The sequence below is a fragment of the Culex pipiens genome, chromosome 1 (assembly GCF_016801865.2).
Source record: "Culex pipiens pallens isolate TS chromosome 1, TS_CPP_V2, whole genome shotgun sequence".
Taxonomy (NCBI): domain Eukaryota; kingdom Metazoa; phylum Arthropoda; class Insecta; order Diptera; family Culicidae; genus Culex; species Culex pipiens.
In genome coordinates, this window is record NC_068937.1 from 59,373,637 (window position 1) to 59,394,249 (window position 20,613).

The window sequence follows — 20,613 nt, forward strand, 5'->3', positions numbered from 1 at the left end:
TTATATCAATTAAGCTATTTATTTCTTACCTAAAAATGGTAAAATTTGCTATTAATGTCGATTTTATGATGAAATAAACGAAGTTGACTTTATAGCTGTCGGCCACCATTGCTAGTACCAACCACTAGTGTCTTCCTTTTTATCTACAAGGACTTCGCCGCCCTGGGCTCCTAAGTGTATGAAAGTATGGCACGGAACGACGGCGCCGAATACCCATACTTACACAAAGAATTTTAGAGCGCCCGCAATAAAAAAATTTCAAATTTCAAACCAATTCACTCGATGTAGGTTATAATGAAAACATCACCCCAAGTTTCAGCGCCCTAGTGGGGGGTAATTTTAACGTTTGATTGCCTATAAACCAATTTTCCAGTTTTTGCTTTTTGAGTGTTTTTGAAACCGCCTTGAGTCAGGGGTATTAAAAAACACCCAAAAAGCAAAAACTGCAAATTTGGTTTATTAGACCTTTTTTAAAAAAAACTCCAGATTTGCTAAAAATGCTGCTTTTTGCCTTCCTCACCTCAATGAGGAAAGGCTATACAATCACTCGAAAAATGAACTTCTTAATTCAACCTCGTAGACCCACCTTCACGTATAAATATCGACCTAGAATCAAAATCTGAACAAATCGACGGTAACATTTCAAAAAGCGTCATAAACATAGGCTTTGCGTGAGACATAGCGCTTATTGAAATGTTAGCGACGAAATGTCTGTGCGTGTGTATGTCTGTAAGTCCGTGCACCGAAAAATATGCACACGATTATCTCCGGACTGGCCAAACCGATTTGGACCGTTTTGGTCTCGTTCGATCCATCTTAGGGTCTTACAAGAAAACGAAAAAAAGGGTCTCACAAGACCATAGTTAATATTATGAAGTTTAGAAAAGTACTTAAAAAGTTATGCTTAAAAAACGATTTTAGCTAAACTTTGGAAGATTGTAAGAAACCCCGTCATGCTATACATTTTTAGAAAGGTATTTAAAAGACCTTTCCAACAGGCCCAAAACGTTAAAGATCTTTATATCAAAAGTTATAACCACTTAAGTGTTATTTATACAATTTTTAGAGGCCGGATCTCACATATTTTGATGAAAACGTTGCCCGGATCTACCGTGCGACCTGTCGTTAAATGGGTAATCAAGAGATCTTTCCAAAGAGTCCAAAAGATTGAAAGTCTGACAGCCCTATCAAAAGTTATAAGCATTTTACTGCCGTTCTACGCATAATTGTCCCATGTTCAAAAAAGGCCAACTGAGAAAAACGCGATTGAAATTTTTTAAACGATTTCTGGGTCCCTATTCGCCCTATATGTTCCTAATCACACCGGTTAAAATTTCATCATCCTTATTTGTAATCCTCTTGCTATACAACAGGTTAACAAGGTACAATGCGTCGTAAAAGTAATGATTTCGTGATAGAAAATACTTGGTGAGACAAATATGCGTAGAAGTTCAACGATGGGATAAACAGACTTGGTGTTATTTTCAATGAGTTTCTGAACAAAGTACTAGATTTTATGTGTTTTTTTCTGAAAGTATCTTTGTCAAATACAAGTACCTCTAGCCAGTTTGTGGCAACTTTGAACTTCTGATAACTTTATTTAGTAAGTTTATATTAAAAATTGGCTAAATAAGTTTTTTAGGTTAAACTTATCAAAACATTAGTATCTAAACAACCTCTTTTTTATAAAATTGCTATCCTATGCTGTAAGAGTTTCTATTGACAAGTTTCAACAATATTTGTTCAAAAAGTACATTGATTTCATGTTTTTTATTGACATTTTTCGACCAAAAATACTGTTTCGGAACAAATACGTTAAACAATCCGGATTGTCCCGGAACCGGTTTAACCCTCAGAAGGAAATTTTATGGTGGTCAGATAGAGGACAAAAAACCCACCTCTTGCAATTTGAAGCATCCAAATTCCTCCACTACAGGCCGATAACGAGTCCCTAGTCTGAAATTTGAAATTTTCAAATTCCCCTAGCAAAACATTCTAACACAGGACCGTACAGAAACCCACATTAACTCAGGGCGGACGTTACGCATCGGCAGACGTTACTGATCGTGTGGTCCGCCCTGGCGGACCGCCTGGGCGGTTGAAATTTGACATTTGAAATTTTTCAATTTTGTCCGCCCTCTATCCGCCTTGGCGTGCCATGGGCGCATCGCCTGGGCGGTTCAAACTGATCGCTGAAATGTTTCAATATTGTTCGCCCCTCAATCGCCGCGGCGAGCCAATGGCTGATTGTCGTGGCGGTTTGCATCTGAAGGAATTTATTTCGAATTTGACATTTCAGTCAGTTTTCAACTAGTGTGTTGTTATTTAATCGGCGGCTGCTGATTTTCGTTGTTAAGTTTGTGTTGGGAGAACTGTTGTGTTGTTTTGATTTTTTACTTATGTAAAGAAACAGTTAAAAGTGCGTTTGAAATGGTGGTTGAAGGTTATTTTGCAAGAATAATCGTTATTGTTGGTGTAATTTATGTGACCCCCTTATAAATATTGTTTGCAGATGTGCAATCATCTGAAATACTTGAAATTTGATATGTTTTATTGTTGTTATGTTTTGATTTTTACTTTTTTGTATGTTTGTATGGAAATTTGGTAAATCCGTTTATTTTCGTTACTTAGTAAATGAACGCTCCTTTAGCAAATTTGTTCAGATATGAAAGCTATCTTACCTAAATTAATTTATTCAGACGTGCGTCATGATAGCCCAATGAAATGCTGATAGACAATTGATTCAATAAGTCAGATACATATATTATATAAAAATATATTCTACACAACTGCGTTATATCAAATACAATACTAACTAAAAGAGCCTTTGATCAGCAAAATGCCGGTTGCATAATTGATAATTTTTACAATTTCTGCTTGCCCTCGGTGATCTCCTCAATGGTTGCGGTTTGCTTGGGATTGCGCTTGTAAATTTCGTAATTCAACAGAGCCGCAAACGAGCACCACGCAAAGTATGGAATGAACAGGTATCCGGCAAGCTTGTTCACGTTGAAAAATGCAAATCCTGTGGCAGCGACCGATCCGGTCAGCGCCAGCAGTTCCACGAAACTCTGCAAGGAGGAAGATAACATTTTCCACTAATCTTTGGTAATTAAATCATATGAGTCATACCCATTTCAGCTCATGGCGCTTGAAGAAGATTGGTGTCCAGGCCCAATTCAGCGCCAGCTGAGCTCCGTACAGGATCAATGGTCCTCGGGCGATTCCGTTGAATCCTCCACCGTCTCTCCACACCAGATAGGAAGCGTATCCCATTCCTGCATAGAGAGAGGTCCACACGGGTCCAAAAACCCAGTTTGGAGGTCGGAACGAGGGAAAGTTAAGCCCCTGGTACCAGCCCTTAATTTCCTGTCTGGTCAGGTACCCGTTGACCCATCCACCAAACTGGGGCAGCGCGATGGCTCCGACGATTTTCGGAATTTCACCACTCATTATTGCTGCTGTCCCGGAATGTACAGAATATTTTGTTTAATTAAATTCGGCGGACGTCAAATCTCCCGTCACTGCACCAAGCAACTGCGATAAGTCCCGAGTTTGTGTGACCGGCCAGCCCAGCCAAAAAATGCTAGAAACATCTATCTGTTTACCAACACACAAGCAGGTATTAACTTGGGCTGGTGTTCGCAAAGGTGACCTATCTACCATTTGGAATTCTTTTTGACTGCTATAACAATATTTTCTGTTAGTCCAATATTGAAATTACTTTAAAGGAGATAATCTTTTTAGTTGTTTATATCGGTGGGATCATCGAGGAAGAACCGTATCAGTTTACAGAACGATGCTAAATGAAGAATCGATTCATTTTTTTCTGATTCCTAGGGATAGAGTCTTGACAACGTCCAACAAACAAAAGGATGGATGTCAAACTATCTTCAAAGCTCTGTTTCGCAAAGAAAACTGTCTATGCAAGCCATGGGAATGAGAATATTGACAAAAGGAGAGCATTTTTAGGAGAAATACCTTTAATCTTTCCTGCTTTTTGTGTAATTTTGTGAAACATTATGAAATATGATCATGAATTCTGAATTTTAGAATACTCTTTCAAAAGTGTTACATTGCTGGTTTTAATATTGACATAATTTCTGGAGCAACACGAGAAAAGGGCGGATAAGCATTTTGACAGCTAGAACTATTGTGTAAATTCCGAGCCAACAGGTAACCTTTTCACAAAATTCGATGTGTTAAACAATAGCTGGCCTTCCCAGCAACTTTCTAACGGTGGGGGATTTGTTAAATAGTTACCCGTTGGCTCTGAATTTGCAAAATAGTTCTAGCTGTCAAAATGCTTATGCGCCCTTTTCAAATGTTGCTCCAGATTTGATTATAAAAATAGTCAAATTTAGTTGTATGTAAATCCTTTTGTAGATAATACTCATTGTGTATGTCAAAAATTATAGTTATGGTTTACTTAGTTTGAAAGATACTAAAATTTATCTTAAATCACGGCGCCACAGATCCTGGTAGATCCTGGCGGAAAAGAAGTATACGTCAGTGAAATAATCAGCTTGTTGAAGAGACCGCAAATGAGACCTTTATGCGACCACACGGCTCGTATACAATAATATAATTACACAATTTTTATCACTTTTTCCTCAGCGCGATACGCACGAGAGGGCACGCCGACGAGACTGAATACAGTGGAAAGAGCGAGTGAGCGCAAATGGGCGGTGTGATGGTGGATGAATCAAATGTTAGTCCCGGCATGTTTGCGATGACAATGCAGGAAAAACAAAACTCAATCAGATGTTTCGTGGGCTTGTTGAAACCAGTTTTGAGCAGTTTTTTAGATAATAACAGGTTGACAAGACAGAGATTTGGGTGATATTAGCAAACATGTGATTTATATCAAATCATCTTTTTAAGATTGAAAGTGTAAAACTAAAATTATGGGAATCTAAGAACAAAATTTCAATGATGGCACGGTTGTTATCCAAACACTGACATCTAAAATTGGTTCTGTCAAGGTTTTAACACCCGAGTTGCGGCTGAGGACAAAACGCAAAGGCCAGAAGAGCCAACCAAGACCCCTACACAATCCCCCTTCCCTTCCCACGCCTTGTCTTTAACATCAATCCCTTCCCTACTAACCCCGAGTAGGCCGCGGGTAATCGGCTCCCCTCCCACTAACATTTACACACAAGATCCTCTGTAATTATTAAGTTTTTTGTAATTACAAAAGCCGACTCGGTCCTAACCAGGTCCCAGTACCGAAAAGGACCTAATAAAAATAATTTTATGAAAAAAAAAAAAAAAGGTTTTAACACCCGGCTTTTTATGTCATTGTAAACATACCGGCCGATAAATGGGTGAACACAATTCGATTCATTTAGGTTCATTCGCCCTTTCCACTCTATTCATTCTCGTTTTGTCCTCGTGTTTGCGCACTAAAGAAGACTGTATTTTGTGTGATCATTTTATTACATTCAATAGGGTGATACAAATTTGACTTTTTTGGGAAGTCAATAGCTCGATCTCTAATTTGTTCTGGGCCAAAATTCCACCGAGCTTAGATGCTTTTCCCAAAAAGTTCATCGTCAAATTTGCTTCACCCTAGTTTCAACATGCCTGTTTGTATTCGTAGAGATAGATGTTTCTGGCGTTTTTTGGTTGGCCCAGCTTCAAAACTTAAAACTAATCTCTTTAAGATTAGTTCAGTGTCGTAGTTTGCTGTCCGCGGTAAAGTCCCGTGAAATGATGAGAAGTGAGATTCCAAAAATCATCCTGGCCATCGCGCTGCCTTTGGTTGGCGGATGGATCAACGGATATCTGACCAGGCCGGAGATTGCTGGCTGGTACCAGGGTTTGAACTTGCCCTCGTTTCGACCTCCGAACTGGGTGTTTGCTCCAGTGTGGACATCACTGTACATCGGCATGGGTTACGCTTCCTATCTGGTGTGGAGAGACGGTGGAGGGTTCAACGGAAAGGCCAGAGGACCACTGATCCTTTACGGAGTTCAGCTGGCCCTGAACTGGGCTTGGACGCCGATCTTCTTCAAGCTGCACGAGCTCAAATGGGTATGATTAATTAAAATCATTTTCTAAGTTTTTTTTTGGTTATTCAAATAATTGGTTTTGCAGAGTTTCGTGGAATCTCTTGCCCTGGCCGGTGCGGTTGCCGCCACCGGATTTGCGTTTTCCAAAGTTAACAAGATTGCCGGATACGTCTTCATTCCGTACTTTGTGTGGTGTTCGTATGCCTCGTTGCTGAACTTTGTGATTTACAAGCACAATCCCGAGCAAACTGCCATCATAGAAGCGATCACGGAAGGTAGCTGAAAATTTCAACTCTTTAGATTTCGAGCGCGCCTAAAGAACCTACTTTTCTATAAACACATCCATTTATTAGAGTTCTGTTAAGTTATAATTGTATGATACATCTACAATAAATGCATTGAAACGTATTATTCTTTAAAAGTAATAAACAATTGTATTCATAGAAACCAAAATCTAATATTCAATGAATAAAAAAATTGAAAATTGCGAAGACAAAAAAAAATTAATATCATTTTCTCTATTTTTTAAAAACTTTTTTAAACTATGGTAAATAAAACATTTTCATCAAATTAATACTGAGTTACTCAAGTCTAATCGGTTTGGGAGAAAATAGGTAAAACTTGATTGGTTGGCAAAACCATAGCGCAACCAATCTTCAGAAAGCAAAGATGATTCGTTGTTATAGATCGAGTTTGAGCACGAGATGTTCGAGCAACAACACATTTCTGATTCTACAGAGGAGAAAAAACCGTATACATTGCAACAGGTAGGTCAGGCATTTCCATCGATCCCATCAGCGCTTTGATGTTAGATTAATGCTTCTGAAAAAAATAGGAAATGAGCTTGTTTCTGTCATAAGCTATACAAAATCAATATTTAATCGGAAAATTAGGTGGGAAATCCTAAACCAGTCAAACATAAAATGTTATTATGAGAATTTCTCATATATAAGTGTTTCAATTCAGTTCATTTTATTTATCGAAATAACAATTTTACAACTTGTGTGAATAACTGGTTCATAGAGATTTGGTGTTCCTTGCAATAACCGCTTGGTAACAGAAGGTTCTTCAAATGCAAAAAACTATAGAAAATTTGGCTAAAAAACCCAATGAGATCGAATATATAAGTGTTTGATCTAATTGAAAACGGTGATCCATAGTTGATCTGATGCCGGTATATTACTGAATTACTTCTTTTGTTTTTCTGAGTTGGTGTATACTTGAGTATGCCGCCTAACCAAGACTGCGGGAAAGCCTTCGGGGAAGGCAGCGTACGCGTTGGCTCTGTACAGTCGGTGACTGGAGTCGGACAGCACGAGATCGAGTATCCTGGAAATCTTAAATTAGTCCAGCGTTGGGTCGAAAGTCGTCATGGCCGTATCTTCCGACTCAGAGGATAGGTATGATTCAAAATAAACAAAATTATTAATGAGAAAAATATTTATATAAAACAATATACAATCAACAACTCAGCAGTTTCTTGTTCATGAAAACTTGAACCAATTTTAAGAGCTCTCCTCTTCAACGGTTGCGCCTTCGCCTGGATTGCGAATGTAGAACTCAAAGTTCAGCAGCGAAGTACACGTGCACCACACAAAGTACGGAACGACCAGATAACCGGCCAGTTTGTTCACATTGAAAAACGCCAGCCCGGTGGCCGCGACCGCCCCGGCACGGACAAGAGATTCCAAGAAGCTCTAAGAAGGGAATGATTTGCTTAAGAAAGGAAATCTTTGAAATTCACTCAAAAGATTCGTACCCATTTAAAACAGCGCAACTTGAAGAAGATCGGCGACCAAGTCCAATTCAACGCCAGCTGGGTTCCGTACAACATCAGGGGTAGTTTGGCGGTTCCGGTGATGCCTCCGCCATCCTTCCACACCAGATAGGACGCGTAACCCATGGCGGCGTTCACGCCGGTCCAGACGGGTGGGAACATCCATTTCGGGGGTACGACCGGGAGAAAATTCAACCGCTGGTGGCCCCGTAGCAACTCCGGCAGCGTGAGGTACGCGTTCGCCAGCCCGCCAACCAGAGGCAACGCAATGGCCCCGGCGATTTTCGGAATTTCACGGGTCATAATTTTGAAGAGAAAAAGTTGGAAGTTGAAAAAAGTTTAATCTGATTTGGTGTGGGAACGTCAGTTGTTTGCTCACGGGGCAGAGGTTGCTGTGATAAGGTTCTTTTTTCAATGACCCAGCAAAACTATGGCAAACGTTCTTTCGTCAACTTCTAACCCGAAACGGATTTAGAGTGTACATACATAACACAATTGGTTTGCCCGAATTTGGCAATATGGGTATCAAACTTCATGGTTTTCGGTAACGGTCATGGAAATTAACAAGTCGACGGAATCTGGCATTACCCGGAATGGCAACGAGCCTCCGAGGATGCTCCCATGAGGAGACATTTGTCGAGTTTAAGCAATATGGATATCGAACTTGATGATTTTCGATTCAGTGCTTGAATACGATATTTTGATGGAACCTTTTTGAGGATTGTCAAGTAATGATTTGTTCGGGACGACCGAATAGTGTTTGCCCCCACCCGTACGACGAGAACGACTACGCCCCTGCGCAACGGCAGAGCTGTCATCGACGTCGTCAACAACAACAAGTTTGCCGCTCGAACCCAAGGGAATGATGGAACGAGAGGAATCACAAATCCGCATGAATAATTTCAAGATTGTTCTGGTGTAAACCGAAAACGTGATCAAAAATTAAGGTGGACGAATAAGGCTCTTAACTGCTTATGTAATTGTCGGTGTACAAGACGCCGCAATATTTAATCATTTTCTAGCGTATATTTAATTTTGCAGTCCAAAACCAGTTGTTGAATTAAAATTATAAAATTCTTTTTAAAATTTTCATTTCTTGATTTCTGTGCACCTACGTCAAAGACCAAGATTGTTTACTTTTTATTCTTTGGTCTGACAGTCTTGGTCTGACAGATTTGGTCTGACAGCTTTATCATGGATTTTGGTCTGGTCTGGCGAGGGATAGGACACAGCACCCTCCTGCTCGAACCGCCTAGCAACAAGCAGGCGTTGAGCGCGATCAACACAAGTCATCCAACCGTCGGACGTGCCGGACGCGACGCGCAGCAGCAGAAGTGAAGGAAGGAAGAGCGGAAGAAGAAGAAGAAGGAAGTGATGTAGGAGAAAATAGAGAAAGTGAAAGTAGAACCTTCCAGTGTCTTTTCTTCGAACCCCTTTCCGACCCCCCTAAATACAGTCCACTCCGAGACACTGGCCAACCGTGGCCGGTGCAGAAACATTGGTCCAATCCGACCCGGATTGAAGAGTGTTCTGCTGCTGCCCGCGACCGGACGTGCTCAAACTTGCACGCCGTGTGCCAAATCACCGCGCGCGTGTGTGTGTGTGTGAGTGCGTCACGACCAAGTGACGCAATGCAACCACGAGTGAATCGAACAATAAGCTCTGAAATGAACAATTCCACCGAGAGGAGTGGCCACTAGTTTCCGCCTGAAAAAGTGACACACGAAATGTGGTTTTGTGCGCGACGTGACAGTGAAGAATCCGCACACGCCAGGTGCGACGGACAAGCACCAACCGGCTGGCCGGACCTAGTTCCGGAAGCCACTCCCGTCTGGCCGGACCCTGTTCCGGAGACGAACCCCGTTCTCCCAGGTCTTGTACTGGAGTCAACAACTGGCTGGCCGGTCCTAGTACCGGAAGCCACTCCCGTCTGGCCGGACCCTGTTCCGGAGACGATCCCCGCTCTCCCAGGTCTTGTCCTGGAGGCATCAACCGGCTGGCCGGTCCTAGTACCGGAAGCCACCCCCGTCTGGCCGGACCCTGTTCCGGAGACGACCCCCGCTCTGCCAGGTCTTGCCCTGCAGACAACAACCGGCTGGCCGGTCCTAGTACCGGAAGTCACCCCCGTCTGGCCGGACTCTGTTCCGGAGACGACACCCGCTTTGCTAGGTCCTGTCCTAGAAGCACCCGCATCGCTGGATCCTGTTCCGGATGCAAATCAAGCCCTGCCGGGTCTTGTCCCGAAGGCAACCTCCGCCCTGCCGGACCGTGTTCTGGAGGATTTCACTGCTCTGCCAGGGTCTATCCTGGAGGCACCCGCATCGCTGGATCCTTTTCCAGATTCAACTCAAGCCCTGCCGGGTCTTGTCCCGAAGGCAATCTCCGACCTGCCGGACCATGTTCCGGAGGCTCTCAACGCTATGCCAAGCCTTGTCCGGGAGGCAATTCAAGCCCTGCCGGGTCCTGTCCCGAAGGCAATCTCCACCATGCCGGACCGTGTTCCGGAGGAAGTCAACGCTCTGCCAAGCCCTGTCCTGGAGGCAAGCGCATCGCTGGATTCTGTTCCAGATGCAACACAAGCCCTGGCGGGTCTTGTCCCGAAGGCAATCTCCGACCTGCCGGACCGTGTTCCGGAGGATTTCATCGCTCTGCCAGGCCCTGCCCTGGAGGCAATCGCATCGCTAGATCATCCGGATGCAACTCAAGCCCTGCCGGGTCCTGTCCCGAAGGCAATCTACGTCCTGCCGGACCGTGTTCCAGAAGCAGAACCAGAAAGGAACGACGGTTCCGAGATCAAGCAACATTCCGCGCCGAAGCTGTACCACCCAGCCAGCCCACCTGATACAAGCCGTGCCCATCGGAAGACGGCTCCAACTACAACCAATCTCAACCCGAACGAGAGAGAGAATCGCACCAGGCGAGTCTCCCGCATCTCCCAGATCGAAGCGCAACATCGACGTGAAGCTATGGCACTGCTCGTGATCGGTGCCCTCCAGAATCGATGCGTCGCCGCCGAACCAAACCAAACCGATGATCGCGAAGCACAAAGGCCACCTGACGAAGGTGCGATCCAACGGCTCTGGAACCCTGGAGTAGCGCGGCGTACGCAGTCCAGCAAGAACATCACCCAGGATCGAGTTCCGTCTGTTGAGAGAACTCAACGGGGGGGAGAATGTTCGGGACGACCGAATAGTGTTTGCCCCCACCCGTACGACGAGAACGACTACGCCCCTGCGCAACGGCAGAGCTGTCATCGACGTCGTCAACAACAACAAGTTTGCCGCTCGAACCGCCTAGCAACAAGCAGGCGTTGAGCGCGATCAACACAAGTAGTTGCGAATTCTCCGGTAGCAAGCTTCCCATGCGCCAGTGCCAACGCACACCGCGGGTTTGGTTTTCTAGCTTCGGTACGTGCCTGAACCCATTTGTGTATTGGTATCTTGGTACATCGTACCAGCGCACCACGACACTCTCGGCTCGCCCCATCGGTTTTGTGTCTGGCACTCACCCATGGCATGAACCCAGCGTGCCGTTGTACGCGCCATGGTATTGAACTCGTTTTGTACCGCCAGCGCGTACCACGGCACGTACCTCGGCTCGTATCGAGTGAAGCACCTTGGCTCATACACCGGGTTCATGCCATGGGTGAGTGCCAGACACAAAACCGACACGGCGAACCGAGAGTGTCGTGGTGCGCTGGTACGATGAACCAAAATACCCTCGGTTCGTGTGAGTCGGGTACGGGTGTAAACCGAACAAAGCAGGCGCAAAGCAAACCCGAGGTGCAAGTGAACCGCGTGTACCGCACGGTGCAGGGAAGCTTGCCGGTATCACAATTCTGATGTATTCCAGCCGATTCCAAAATCTGATTTCATTTATCTAATCTTATCTAACCCTAGCGCAGCCAGTCTTTCGAGGGCATCCTGGAAAATGCCTAAGGTTGAATAACGCCTAGCATCCTCTTGTCATTATGAACACTTGCAGTCCCCCAATGCATTATATTGCTTTGAAACATAACAAACTCTAAAGCGGCCAGGCCAACTGCGTAAAGTTTACCGCAAAGATGATTCGTTGAAGTGGATTGAGTTTTAACACGAATGTTCAGCAGATGAATTTCCCGCTCAAATTCCTGTTTGTTTAATTAGTAATTCGTTGGAAGTCACCATGCTATGAAGTTTTGGTTCTCCGGGACCCTCGGGGATGGGACATTGTATTTCCACAAATGCCATGGACACTATTTGCCGTGGTTATAGCGCCACAACTCGCTCACTGTTGAAGAAAAAATAAAATTAGATAAGAAGAACATTTTTAAGGTGAGGAGTCAGCTAAGGTTTAGGGTGAGGGGTTAACTTAAAATTAATTCATCATTTTACAGGGGAATCAAAGGAAAAAAAACTATGTCGATTGAGGTTGTTGCCTAACAGGATCAGAACCATTTTTTACGAACTTACCTTGTCAAAGCACTAGTGCTGGGCGCACTCACACATGCCCTGATAAAGAAACGAGCCTACCTCGAAATTTGGTGTTCCTAACCTCTCCGGCTGGTACCCGTATGCTACTCCGTTGTGCTCCTCACATGCCTTCGAACTCTCGCAAACACCACGAACACGATGGCAGCAAATCAGCGCCGGTGTTGGCTGTGTATTTGCAGTGTAACGTACACGTGAACCGAGCCGTAATGATTCGTTCAAGAACTGTGACCAACGGTTGCATTAATGTCCGTTTCACTTACCGAGCGTTAGCTGCGAATTTTCCGGTAGTTGATTGTTTAGAAGGCTTGTTCACATATTACAATTCTGATGTATTCCAGCCGACTCCAAAAATCTGAATAAATTTATTTTCAGAAACTCATGTTGATCCCGCTGAACATGGCAGGAATCTGCGGCGTCTGCAGCTCCTCTTGCTTGGGTTGCTGCATCGATTGTATAGGTTTGACCGAAAGTTTTTCCCCCGTCGAGGACCAGCACACCGGCTCGGTCGAGTGCGTTTTATAGTGCTTCCGTAGCGATTCCTTCTTGGCGAACGCCTTTTCGCAAATGTCGCAGTTGAACGCCTTCACGCCGGTGTGCACGTGGGCATGCTGAAATGGGTAAATTACAAGTTATAGGTAGGTCTTGGTTTTAATAAAGTGTTTCTGAATAATTGAAATGTACCTGAACCAGCAGAAGCTTCGTGCGGAATGCTTTCTGGCACATATCGCAAGAAAAGGGTCGAATGTTGGTGTGACTCATAGCGTGGGATTTTAGAGCCTTCTGGGAGGTGAAGGACTTGCCACAAGCGTCGCAAAGCAGGTTCAGTATCTTGGTGTGAGTCGCGGTGTGCTCGTTCAGTTCGCGGCGCGTTTTGAACGTTAGATCGCAGCACTTGTACACGTATCCAAAGTCAGTTTCATCTCCGTGGACTTGACTTTTGTGGTTTTCGAGGTTGAAGACGTTCGAGTAAACCTTTCCACACTGGTCGCACACGTACTGCGGCCGCTCGCTGTGGGTTAACTTGTGCTGGGAAAGCATCTTCCTGTTCGCACAAACCTTGCCGCAAACTTCGCACGTGCTGTTGACCTTTTTGCATGCCACGCTCTGGTCCAGATGACCCTGCAATTCCTCAAAACTGCTGAACTTGCCCTTGCACGTTACGCACACAAAGTGGCACGGATCCTTCAGGTTAATGACGACACTTTGCGCCGCCGGAGCGCGTGGCCGCGACTTAGGCTTTGGCAAATGTCGTCTTGTTCTCGGCTGTTCAAAAGATAAATGGAAACTATCATAAATTCTTCAACCAATCAATCCCAACACCTTACCTTCCGCTTCCCACTGTACAACGGCGTCGGCGTATAATCTTCGTCTCCTTCCTCGCTCAACGCCTCCTCCAGGTAACTTTCGTGCCACTCTTCCGAGTCTGAGTGGGACTCCTTCACGTTAACCGAGACTATGTTGTTGAAACTGGTCTGTGCTTCACGCTGCGCATCCTCGTCATCGGTGTCGTTGTACTGAATCAAGTCTTCCGTAGGAATGTTCTCAACCTCATCGTCCAGCACCTCCATCTTCATTGCCAGGAACTGCTCCACGCCCGACACGTGTGCATTCCGGTCCGTAGACTTGCTGTCACCGGTTTGAACTTTTTTCACCGTCAAGCCGGACCCGAGCTTCTGCAGGACGTCGCTCAAGCTGGGCTTATCGGCTGATTTAGGCTGAGACGCTTTGGACGCTAGTGAGCGGATTTCCGACGGAGAGAGGACATTGTTAGCGGGCTGAGGACGACCTGTCTTTGCCAGCAGGTTTCTTTCGGTTTCCTGTGCTTTTAGGATGAATCCCTCGGTTTGCTGGATGATGCTGGCGCAGTCCGTGCAGGACACTTTTGGGAGGGAATCGGCGGAATCAAACTGAAAACAAATTCTATTATTAAATCTCATACGCTCATACGATCTTATGAAAAGTATAGCCACATCAAAACAATCTTACCTTCAGGGGAAAATATTTTACCAATTTATCGCACAGCTGCGACGATATCAAGTCAACAATAACGTCGTTGTGTTCTCCGCAGAAGCGGCAAACGTCCGGGTAGTGGTGAGCGGCCATCCGGAAGTTCAGAACTATCTTTTTCTGCAAAAACCGCGAAAACTGTTCCGGTGTTGTTACTGCAATATTTCACTCGAATGACATTTACACGTTAAATGTGAACGGTTATAAACAAGCAAACATTACAGGAGAGGGCTAACTTCACGTATCACATGAAATGAATACACGCCATTTTTTCAATGAGCTGTTTTTCATCAAAGTGTATTCAACTTCCAACTGTCATATTTGTGTCCAGCTGATTGCGTTGTGTGCGAGAGTTGATGCAGAGAGAAGGGAAATGAGAGGGTACACTGGCTATTCATTTTTGACCCCGTAACGCGGTACACGCGGTACACGTCGCAGCAGTCTGGATAATTAATTTTGGGGTTATCAATTATTGTTCAGTGGAGAGGCGTTACGGTTTCGATGACATTTCAAGTTGTCAAAATTTTTCCCTGTTTTGAAACTGAATTGCCAAAATGGATAAGTTTGGCAAAACAAAATGTTCTCGTTCCGGCATCTTTTCTGGGCCGTTGAGTACCTCGTGACATAGCGCACGGAGCACTTTGCAGCAGCAACGGGATGACACCGGCCCGGGCAGAAGGACGCAACTTTTAACAATTCTTTTGGATTTTTCCGTCCCGGAGGAACCACCAAGTCAAACTAAACGAGTTGAATTTGATTAATAGTCCTTCGAGCAGTGGAAGTCCAGCACTAGATTAACGTGCACAACAGAATTTCCCCTATCGGCGTTGCAACACCCACGACCTGGGTCATCCTCCATGGACAAGGATAAAATCATGTTTTCCCAGGTTAGCTTAAGCAAAAGCTTATCCAAAGTTGAATATGATTAACTTATTCTTTTCAGGCCGTTTAACAGGATGGAATCTTGGTCAGCATAATCCAGCTGCTGACTGACTATCCTCGCCACCGCCGACGCGACGTACAACAGCGGTGCTTCTTCTTCATATATTTAGGGAAACGGTTCACTTGCAATGATCCGGCCAAAGCATATTCAGCAGGTGACGGAAGCTCACCACTAACGGCAGCACCACGCCGGAGCTGGCCGGGCTGCTGGGCAGAACCGAGCTGAACATCCTACCAGTGGGATGAAACGTCGCCAACACAACGACGCCGCTGCAATTGTTTTGCAACACTTTTTTCCAGGGCTGCGGAGTCGGGTCATATTTCAAGCGACTCCGACTCCAACTCCGACTCCGGCTTTCTGAGATTAGCCGACTCCGACTCCGACTCCGGCTCCGGCTTTCAGCTCCAACCGACTCCGACTCCGACTCCAACTCCGGCCTACCAACTCTAGCCGACTCCGACTCCGACTCCGACTCCAGCTTTCAACAAATGGTTGGCTCCGACTCCGACTCCGACTTCACATATTTTTGAATGTTTCAAAAGTTAGTTAACTATTATTTCAAAAACATTGATAAATAGGATTATTTAAAAACTCTCTAAGTTTAAAATAAACGAAAAAAATCAGTTTAACTTTTTTATCGTGATTAAACTGAAATCAATTATATTCTCCAGTTTTGAAGGCTTTGTCAGAAGAACATGTGTTAGTTTTTTGATTTATTTTCTTATCTCAAATTTTCAGTAAATTTATTATTAGCTCAAATTTTAAATGATATTTTTTTTGAATGACTTAAAAGAAACTGCCCGAATGCGATTAATCAATCAATTCAATTTGCTCACTTTTAGGGTGCATTTTCATTAGCACAGTGACCTATATCTAATGCTTCTAAAAAATCTTCGGGGTAAACCTTAATGTTTTTATTTGTTCATATATTCGTGTCCTAAAATTATTTTACCTGGATTTTTTTTTCTAATTTTCAAAATGTCTTTACTTATAAAGAGCGCGCGATACTTCTTGAATTCTTCACCTAAACGAAGCTTTATGTTGGTCGCGACTCCATCTAAATATATAAAAAACTTTGAATTGGATAAAAAACTAAAATCCACAGTTAAAATATTTTTAAAGTCCACGGAAATTTAAAAAAATCCGTAAAGCTTCCGAGAAAAAATGTTGTAGTACATTGAGTTGCAATATTCTATCAAATGCGTGAAAAACTGTATGAGAAATTTCTTACCGTTGAAGAATATGTGATTTTATTTTATTTAATCATGTTGAATTAAAAATTAAAACCTAGAATTTTCCTATACTTTATTTAAACGTGAAATTCTATCCTATCCGAAATCTTTAGACTTCTTCAACGATTAATGCAACAATATCAAAATAGTTTTGCTAGTAATCAACATTCTCAGATTTTAATAGAAAAATAGTAAACATGAAGACAATCGATAAGTTTAATAAAATATTCAGTGAATTAATTTTCCCCAAATGTAGTGTGCAACGGGTTGTTGATTACTTTTTGTCAGTTTTCTAATTTTATAAGCGCACACTTTATTTGTTTTACTCTTATTACTGGTGATGCCAATAATAGATGTTATACATCGTTGATTATTTTTGGAAGAGTTATACTGTCAGGAATTTTGTCCGATTTCCTGAAATATGGTTGTGTTTTGATTTGGGATGGTTTTTTTATCTCTAACTTTTTTCATAAAAATGATTCACATATATCCCCAAAACTTTCGCTATCTTAAAAGAGGGCTGTGTGTGAACTAGATTTTTTTTGGCATAATAGAAGTGGAAAGGTGTACTTAAATGTAAGCAAAAGAACAGTCGAGAATCATTAAATATTCTACTACAGAAACCTAGATTGTTTTCATGTTTGAGTTAGATGATACTACATACATGTAAAGAGTGATAGTTACAGGTTTCATTTATGAATAATAAACTCTAAAATATGAAAAAATGTCAACGCATGCTCTTGAAAAACAATTAAAAATATAAGACGTTTAAATAAAATAAAGCAATATTATTGCAAATACTAAAAATAAAAAAAAAACATAATATTTGTTAAATTTAAGATAACTCCGACTCCGACTCCAACTCCGAGTTATCAGAAATTTTCGGCTCCGACTCCGACTCCGACTCCAGCTAATAAAATTTAGCCGACTCCGGCTCCGACTCCGACTCCAGCTGTTCGAGTTTTGACGACTCCGATCCCGAACTCCGACTCCCGGTCTCCAAAAAACCCGACTCCACCGACTCCGGCTCCGACTTCCGACGCCGACTCACAGCCCCTCTTTTTCTTTCATTTTGTTTTTTGGAAACACGAATATTTCTTACGTTTATTTATTGGAATAAATTGAGAAACAAGAATAATCAGTATTCAGCGTATGTGCTGCCAGGGGGAACTTTTTCGCTTGCTGATGGATCTAAGTAGAGTGGTTCCGTCGTTACAACCGTCAGGTCAGGTTCATAGGATCTGTAAAAAAATTAAATTAATTAAAAGCTGTTTTCTATCAGCGTCCGTCAAAACGTTGAGCTTACCTGCTTGTTGGACCGTTGGAACCGAACGAGCTATTCATCATAAAGGCCGGATTGAGCGGCCGATTCGACGCTTCGCTTAAAGTCTGTGTAAGGCTTTCTTATTCAGAACTGCGGTCACGGCGGTCACAAACCGATCCAGTGCGTGTCTATGGCTTCATCCATAAAGTACGTCACGCTAAAATCAACCAAAATTTACCCCCCCTCCCCCCCTTTGTCACGCTTTTCCTATACTTATAACACGCAATGTCACACTTGGTCAGACCCCCCCTCTCCCCCTAGAGCGTGACATACTTTATGGATGACGCCTATCAGGCGTTGCGAGCGAGGGTTGTGGGTTGTTGTTGTTTTTTTTTTCCTCGAAGCAAAACGAACTGTCAACTTAAGAAATCGAGAGGGATTGCTGAGATCAAAATGGTCACAACATTTTTTTTCATAACGCCTCAAACTCGTAACGCCTCATCAAAGGCGTTACGGTTGTACCTTTGGTTGGTTCCATGAATTTTTGGAAATTTGTTCCGAGTCCGCGCTCTATTTTCAATACTCTTTGGTTGATGTTCCGGTACCGTTTTTGATCAACATCATCAGCTAAGTACACAATTTTCACCGGCAATCATATAATTTATTCTGTAATTGCTCAGTTAAATATTTTCTCCAAACACCATGTCGTTCGCAACTAAAGCCCTGCTCCGCAACGTAAGATATTTTGAAAAATTTTAAACAATTATCGCTACACGATTATGTAATGTTTTTGTTTTCCATCTCTCAGATTCCGCAGCTATCCAAGCTGGCCAGCTCCGGAACCGTCCAGAAGAACCTGTTCCATACTGGTGAGCAATTCACTTTGTTCCTTTTTGAGTTAGTTTCAGCATGATTTGCTTTTAGCCCGCGCTCTGAGTGTCGCTCAAGTCCAAAAGCCGGCTCCTCCATTCAGCGGAACGGCCGTCGTCAACAATGATTTTAAGGAAATCAAATTGGCTGACTTCAAGGGAAAGTATCTGGTGCTGTTCTTCTACCCGTTGGATTTGTAAGTTTACTGTAGTTCAGTATTTAAACAAAAGATACTAATTTGACCACTCCCCCCCTCCAGCACCTTTGTCTGTCCCACGGAAATCATCGCCTTCAGTGACCGCATTAAAGATTTCCACGCGCTGAACGCCGAAGTCGTCGGAGTGTCCGTCGATTCGCACTTTTCGCACCTGGCCTGGTGCAACACGCCGCGAAAGAGCGGCGGTCTTGGCAAGCTCGAGTACCCGCTGCTGGCCGATCTGACCAAGAAGATTTCCGCTGATTACGGTGTGCTGCTGGAGGAGGCCGGAATCTCGCTCCGTGGTCTGTTCATTATCGATCCGAACGGAGTGGTGCGCCAGATTACGATTAACGATCTGCCCGTGGGCCGCTCGGTCGACGAAACGTTGCGCCTGATTAAGGCGTTCCAGTTTGTGGAAAAGCACGGCGAAGTTTGCCCAGCCAATTGGGACCCGAAGGCCAACGCCGATACCATCAAGCCGGACCCGAAGGGATCGAAGGAATATTTCAATAAGCATGGTTAGGTGTTTATTTTGTGTTGTTTGGAAGTGAAATAAACGTATGGCATTTGGCTTTGAAAAAAAAATGAATCAACTTTTTTCAAATTTCAATCTGAGATTTCAAATGCTTTTAACCTTGCTACGGTATTGGAGTTTTGGGGCATAGAAAAAAATGTGTTCTTTTTCCTTCCTCAAGCGCCGGAAATAAGTAGCGGCTGTAGTGGCATCTCGCATAGAAACCCTTGCTTCCATCACGGCAATAAATGTATGACTGCCTCTGCCGAACCTTTAAGGCTCTGGAAGGCATCATTCCAAATCGGCAAGTTGGCGCCATGTTTGTTTTAGAAAAAAAAAAAGCATTCAAATCTTGATTCAGAATGTTTCAATCAAAAAATGTTTTTTTTTGTGTTGTTTGTAGAAACGTTTTACATATAGTGATTATTTTTTCATTTCAGAACCTTCATAGACAGTCATTGCCCCAAGAGTGAAGGACACCTTCTACCACCTTAATAGGTAAGCCTCTCACCAAAAATACGCAATCTTCCAAGCAATCACCTAAAACAGCTTTAATCGATTCGTCTCGCCACAATAGAGTTATCTACGTGCGCATGTATTGCGTATACGTGCACGAAAAAGATTGAGGTTAAATTTTGTACCCGCCAGCAAAACAAATGGTGTGCGTGAGCTCGGTCTTAGATAACTCTATTTAGTTTAATCCATTGTTTTTCTACAATTTTTTTCAACTTTTCTTCAAGTTTCTTGTCTTGAATCTCCCGGTAGTAGATTTGGTACCGCATGATATAAAGCATGCGAAACACGAATTTGAAGTGGCCGGACGATGATCGTCGTAATCGAGTATGGACTGTACTAGGTGTCGTGATCGGGGACTTTCTTTTATACAGGGTTGTTACGGACGGCGCGGATCGCGCGGATGGCGCGTTTCGCGCGGATAGCGCGGATCTGGCGCGGATTTGCTGGCTAATTTTGCTCAGGCGCGGATTTCGCGCGGATGGCAATTTTGATAAATAAATTAATTGAGAGAGATAGAATTACTTTCAAGTTATTAAGAAAAATATTATCAGGAATTACGATAATTTGTTTTTTCCTTTGAGTGCAAGAATTTCATAATTTTTATTAATTGAATTTTCTTCTGAAAATGTTTGTTTGTATTTTCTTAGTACGAAACGTCGAAAAATGAAGATGAAGATTAGGTAGAAATTATTTTTTATATGTTTCTTGTAATTTCTTAACATCTCCGGCTCTCAAAATTTAATTTCTTCTGAGTTTTGAGTAATGATTTTTAACCTTATTTATTTTTAATTTTATACTGGATTTA

The 20,613-nt window shown here is 43.2% G+C and overlaps 5 protein-coding genes across 5 annotated transcripts; 2 read left to right on the forward strand and 3 right to left on the reverse strand.

The window, feature by feature from the left end:
* Nucleotides 1-2,742: 2,742 nt before the first annotated feature.
* LOC120425024 (translocator protein) lies at nucleotides 2,743-3,578 on the reverse strand. The gene is made up of 2 exons (XM_039589395.2): nucleotides 3,133-3,578; nucleotides 2,743-3,071 (listed from the first exon to the last, which is right to left on the reverse strand). Exons 1-2 carry the CDS (start codon nucleotides 3,451-3,453, stop codon nucleotides 2,865-2,867), a joined length of 528 nt encoding a protein of 175 aa, XP_039445329.1. The 5' UTR covers nucleotides 3,454-3,578; the 3' UTR covers nucleotides 2,743-2,864.
* A 139-nt stretch (nucleotides 3,579-3,717) lies between these two features.
* On the forward strand, nucleotides 3,718-6,481 carry LOC120425026 (translocator protein-like). Its single transcript, XM_039589396.2, has 3 exons — nucleotides 3,718-4,985; nucleotides 5,276-6,036; nucleotides 6,100-6,481. Exons 2-3 carry the CDS (start codon nucleotides 5,713-5,715, stop codon nucleotides 6,295-6,297), a joined length of 522 nt encoding a protein of 173 aa, XP_039445330.1. The 5' UTR covers nucleotides 3,718-4,985; nucleotides 5,276-5,712; the 3' UTR covers nucleotides 6,298-6,481.
* A 970-nt stretch (nucleotides 6,482-7,451) lies between these two features.
* LOC120425016 (translocator protein-like) lies at nucleotides 7,452-8,422 on the reverse strand. Its single transcript, XM_039589387.2, has 2 exons — nucleotides 7,774-8,422; nucleotides 7,452-7,711 (listed from the first exon to the last, which is right to left on the reverse strand). The coding sequence occupies exons 1-2, from the start codon at nucleotides 8,092-8,094 to the stop codon at nucleotides 7,520-7,522; spliced, it is 513 nt and encodes a 170-aa protein (XP_039445321.1). The 5' UTR covers nucleotides 8,095-8,422; the 3' UTR covers nucleotides 7,452-7,519.
* Nucleotides 8,423-12,606: 4,184 nt separating this feature from the next.
* On the reverse strand, nucleotides 12,607-14,520 carry LOC120425012 (zinc finger and SCAN domain-containing protein 22-like). The gene is made up of 4 exons (XM_039589384.2): nucleotides 14,250-14,520; nucleotides 13,589-14,170; nucleotides 12,945-13,526; nucleotides 12,607-12,871 (listed from the first exon to the last, which is right to left on the reverse strand). Exons 1-4 carry the CDS (start codon nucleotides 14,364-14,366, stop codon nucleotides 12,632-12,634), a joined length of 1,521 nt encoding a protein of 506 aa, XP_039445318.1. The 5' UTR covers nucleotides 14,367-14,520; the 3' UTR covers nucleotides 12,607-12,631.
* On the forward strand, nucleotides 14,500-19,363 carry LOC120425015 (peroxiredoxin-2). Its single transcript, XM_039589386.2, has 5 exons — nucleotides 14,500-14,622; nucleotides 18,299-18,444; nucleotides 18,518-18,578; nucleotides 18,634-18,775; nucleotides 18,839-19,363. Exons 2-5 carry the CDS (start codon nucleotides 18,412-18,414, stop codon nucleotides 19,299-19,301), a joined length of 699 nt encoding a protein of 232 aa, XP_039445320.1. The 5' UTR covers nucleotides 14,500-14,622; nucleotides 18,299-18,411; the 3' UTR covers nucleotides 19,302-19,363.
* Nucleotides 19,364-20,613: the final 1,250 nt, after the last annotated feature.

Excerpts from the sequence above, each read along its gene's own strand:
- LOC120425024 (XM_039589395.2), bottom strand. The coding sequence starts at position 3,453 with ATGAGTGGTGAAATTCCGAAAATCGTCGGAGCCATCGCGCTGCCCCAG. Across the intron at positions 3,072-3,132 it reads AGCGCCATGAGCTGAAATGG|AGTTTCGTGGAACTGCTGGC; the intron begins GTATGACTCATA and ends TCCTCCTTGCAG.
- LOC120425012 (XM_039589384.2), bottom strand. The coding sequence starts at position 14,366 with ATGGCCGCTCACCACTACCCGGACGTTTGCCGCTTCTGCGGAGAACAC. Across the intron at positions 14,171-14,249 it reads TAAAATATTTTCCCCTGAAG|TTTGATTCCGCCGATTCCCT; the intron begins GTAAGATTGTTT and ends ATTTGTTTTCAG. Across the intron at positions 12,872-12,944 it reads CGAAGCTTCTGCTGGTTCAG|CATGCCCACGTGCACACCGG; the intron begins GTACATTTCAAT and ends TACCCATTTCAG.
- LOC120425026 (XM_039589396.2), top strand. The coding sequence starts at position 5,713 with ATGATGAGAAGTGAGATTCCAAAAATCATCCTGGCCATCGCGCTGCCT. Across the intron at positions 6,037-6,099 it reads AGCTGCACGAGCTCAAATGG|AGTTTCGTGGAATCTCTTGC; the intron begins GTATGATTAATT and ends TTGGTTTTGCAG.
- LOC120425015 (XM_039589386.2), top strand. The coding sequence starts at position 18,412 with ATGTCGTTCGCAACTAAAGCCCTGCTCCGCAAC. Across the intron at positions 18,445-18,517 it reads CTAAAGCCCTGCTCCGCAAC|ATTCCGCAGCTATCCAAGCT; the intron begins GTAAGATATTTT and ends TCCATCTCTCAG. Across the intron at positions 18,579-18,633 it reads GAAGAACCTGTTCCATACTG|CCCGCGCTCTGAGTGTCGCT; the intron begins GTGAGCAATTCA and ends ATTTGCTTTTAG.
- LOC120425016 (XM_039589387.2), bottom strand. The coding sequence starts at position 8,094 with ATGACCCGTGAAATTCCGAAAATCGCCGGGGCCATTGCGTTGCCTCTG. Across the intron at positions 7,712-7,773 it reads AGTTGCGCTGTTTTAAATGG|AGCTTCTTGGAATCTCTTGT; the intron begins GTACGAATCTTT and ends TTCCCTTCTTAG.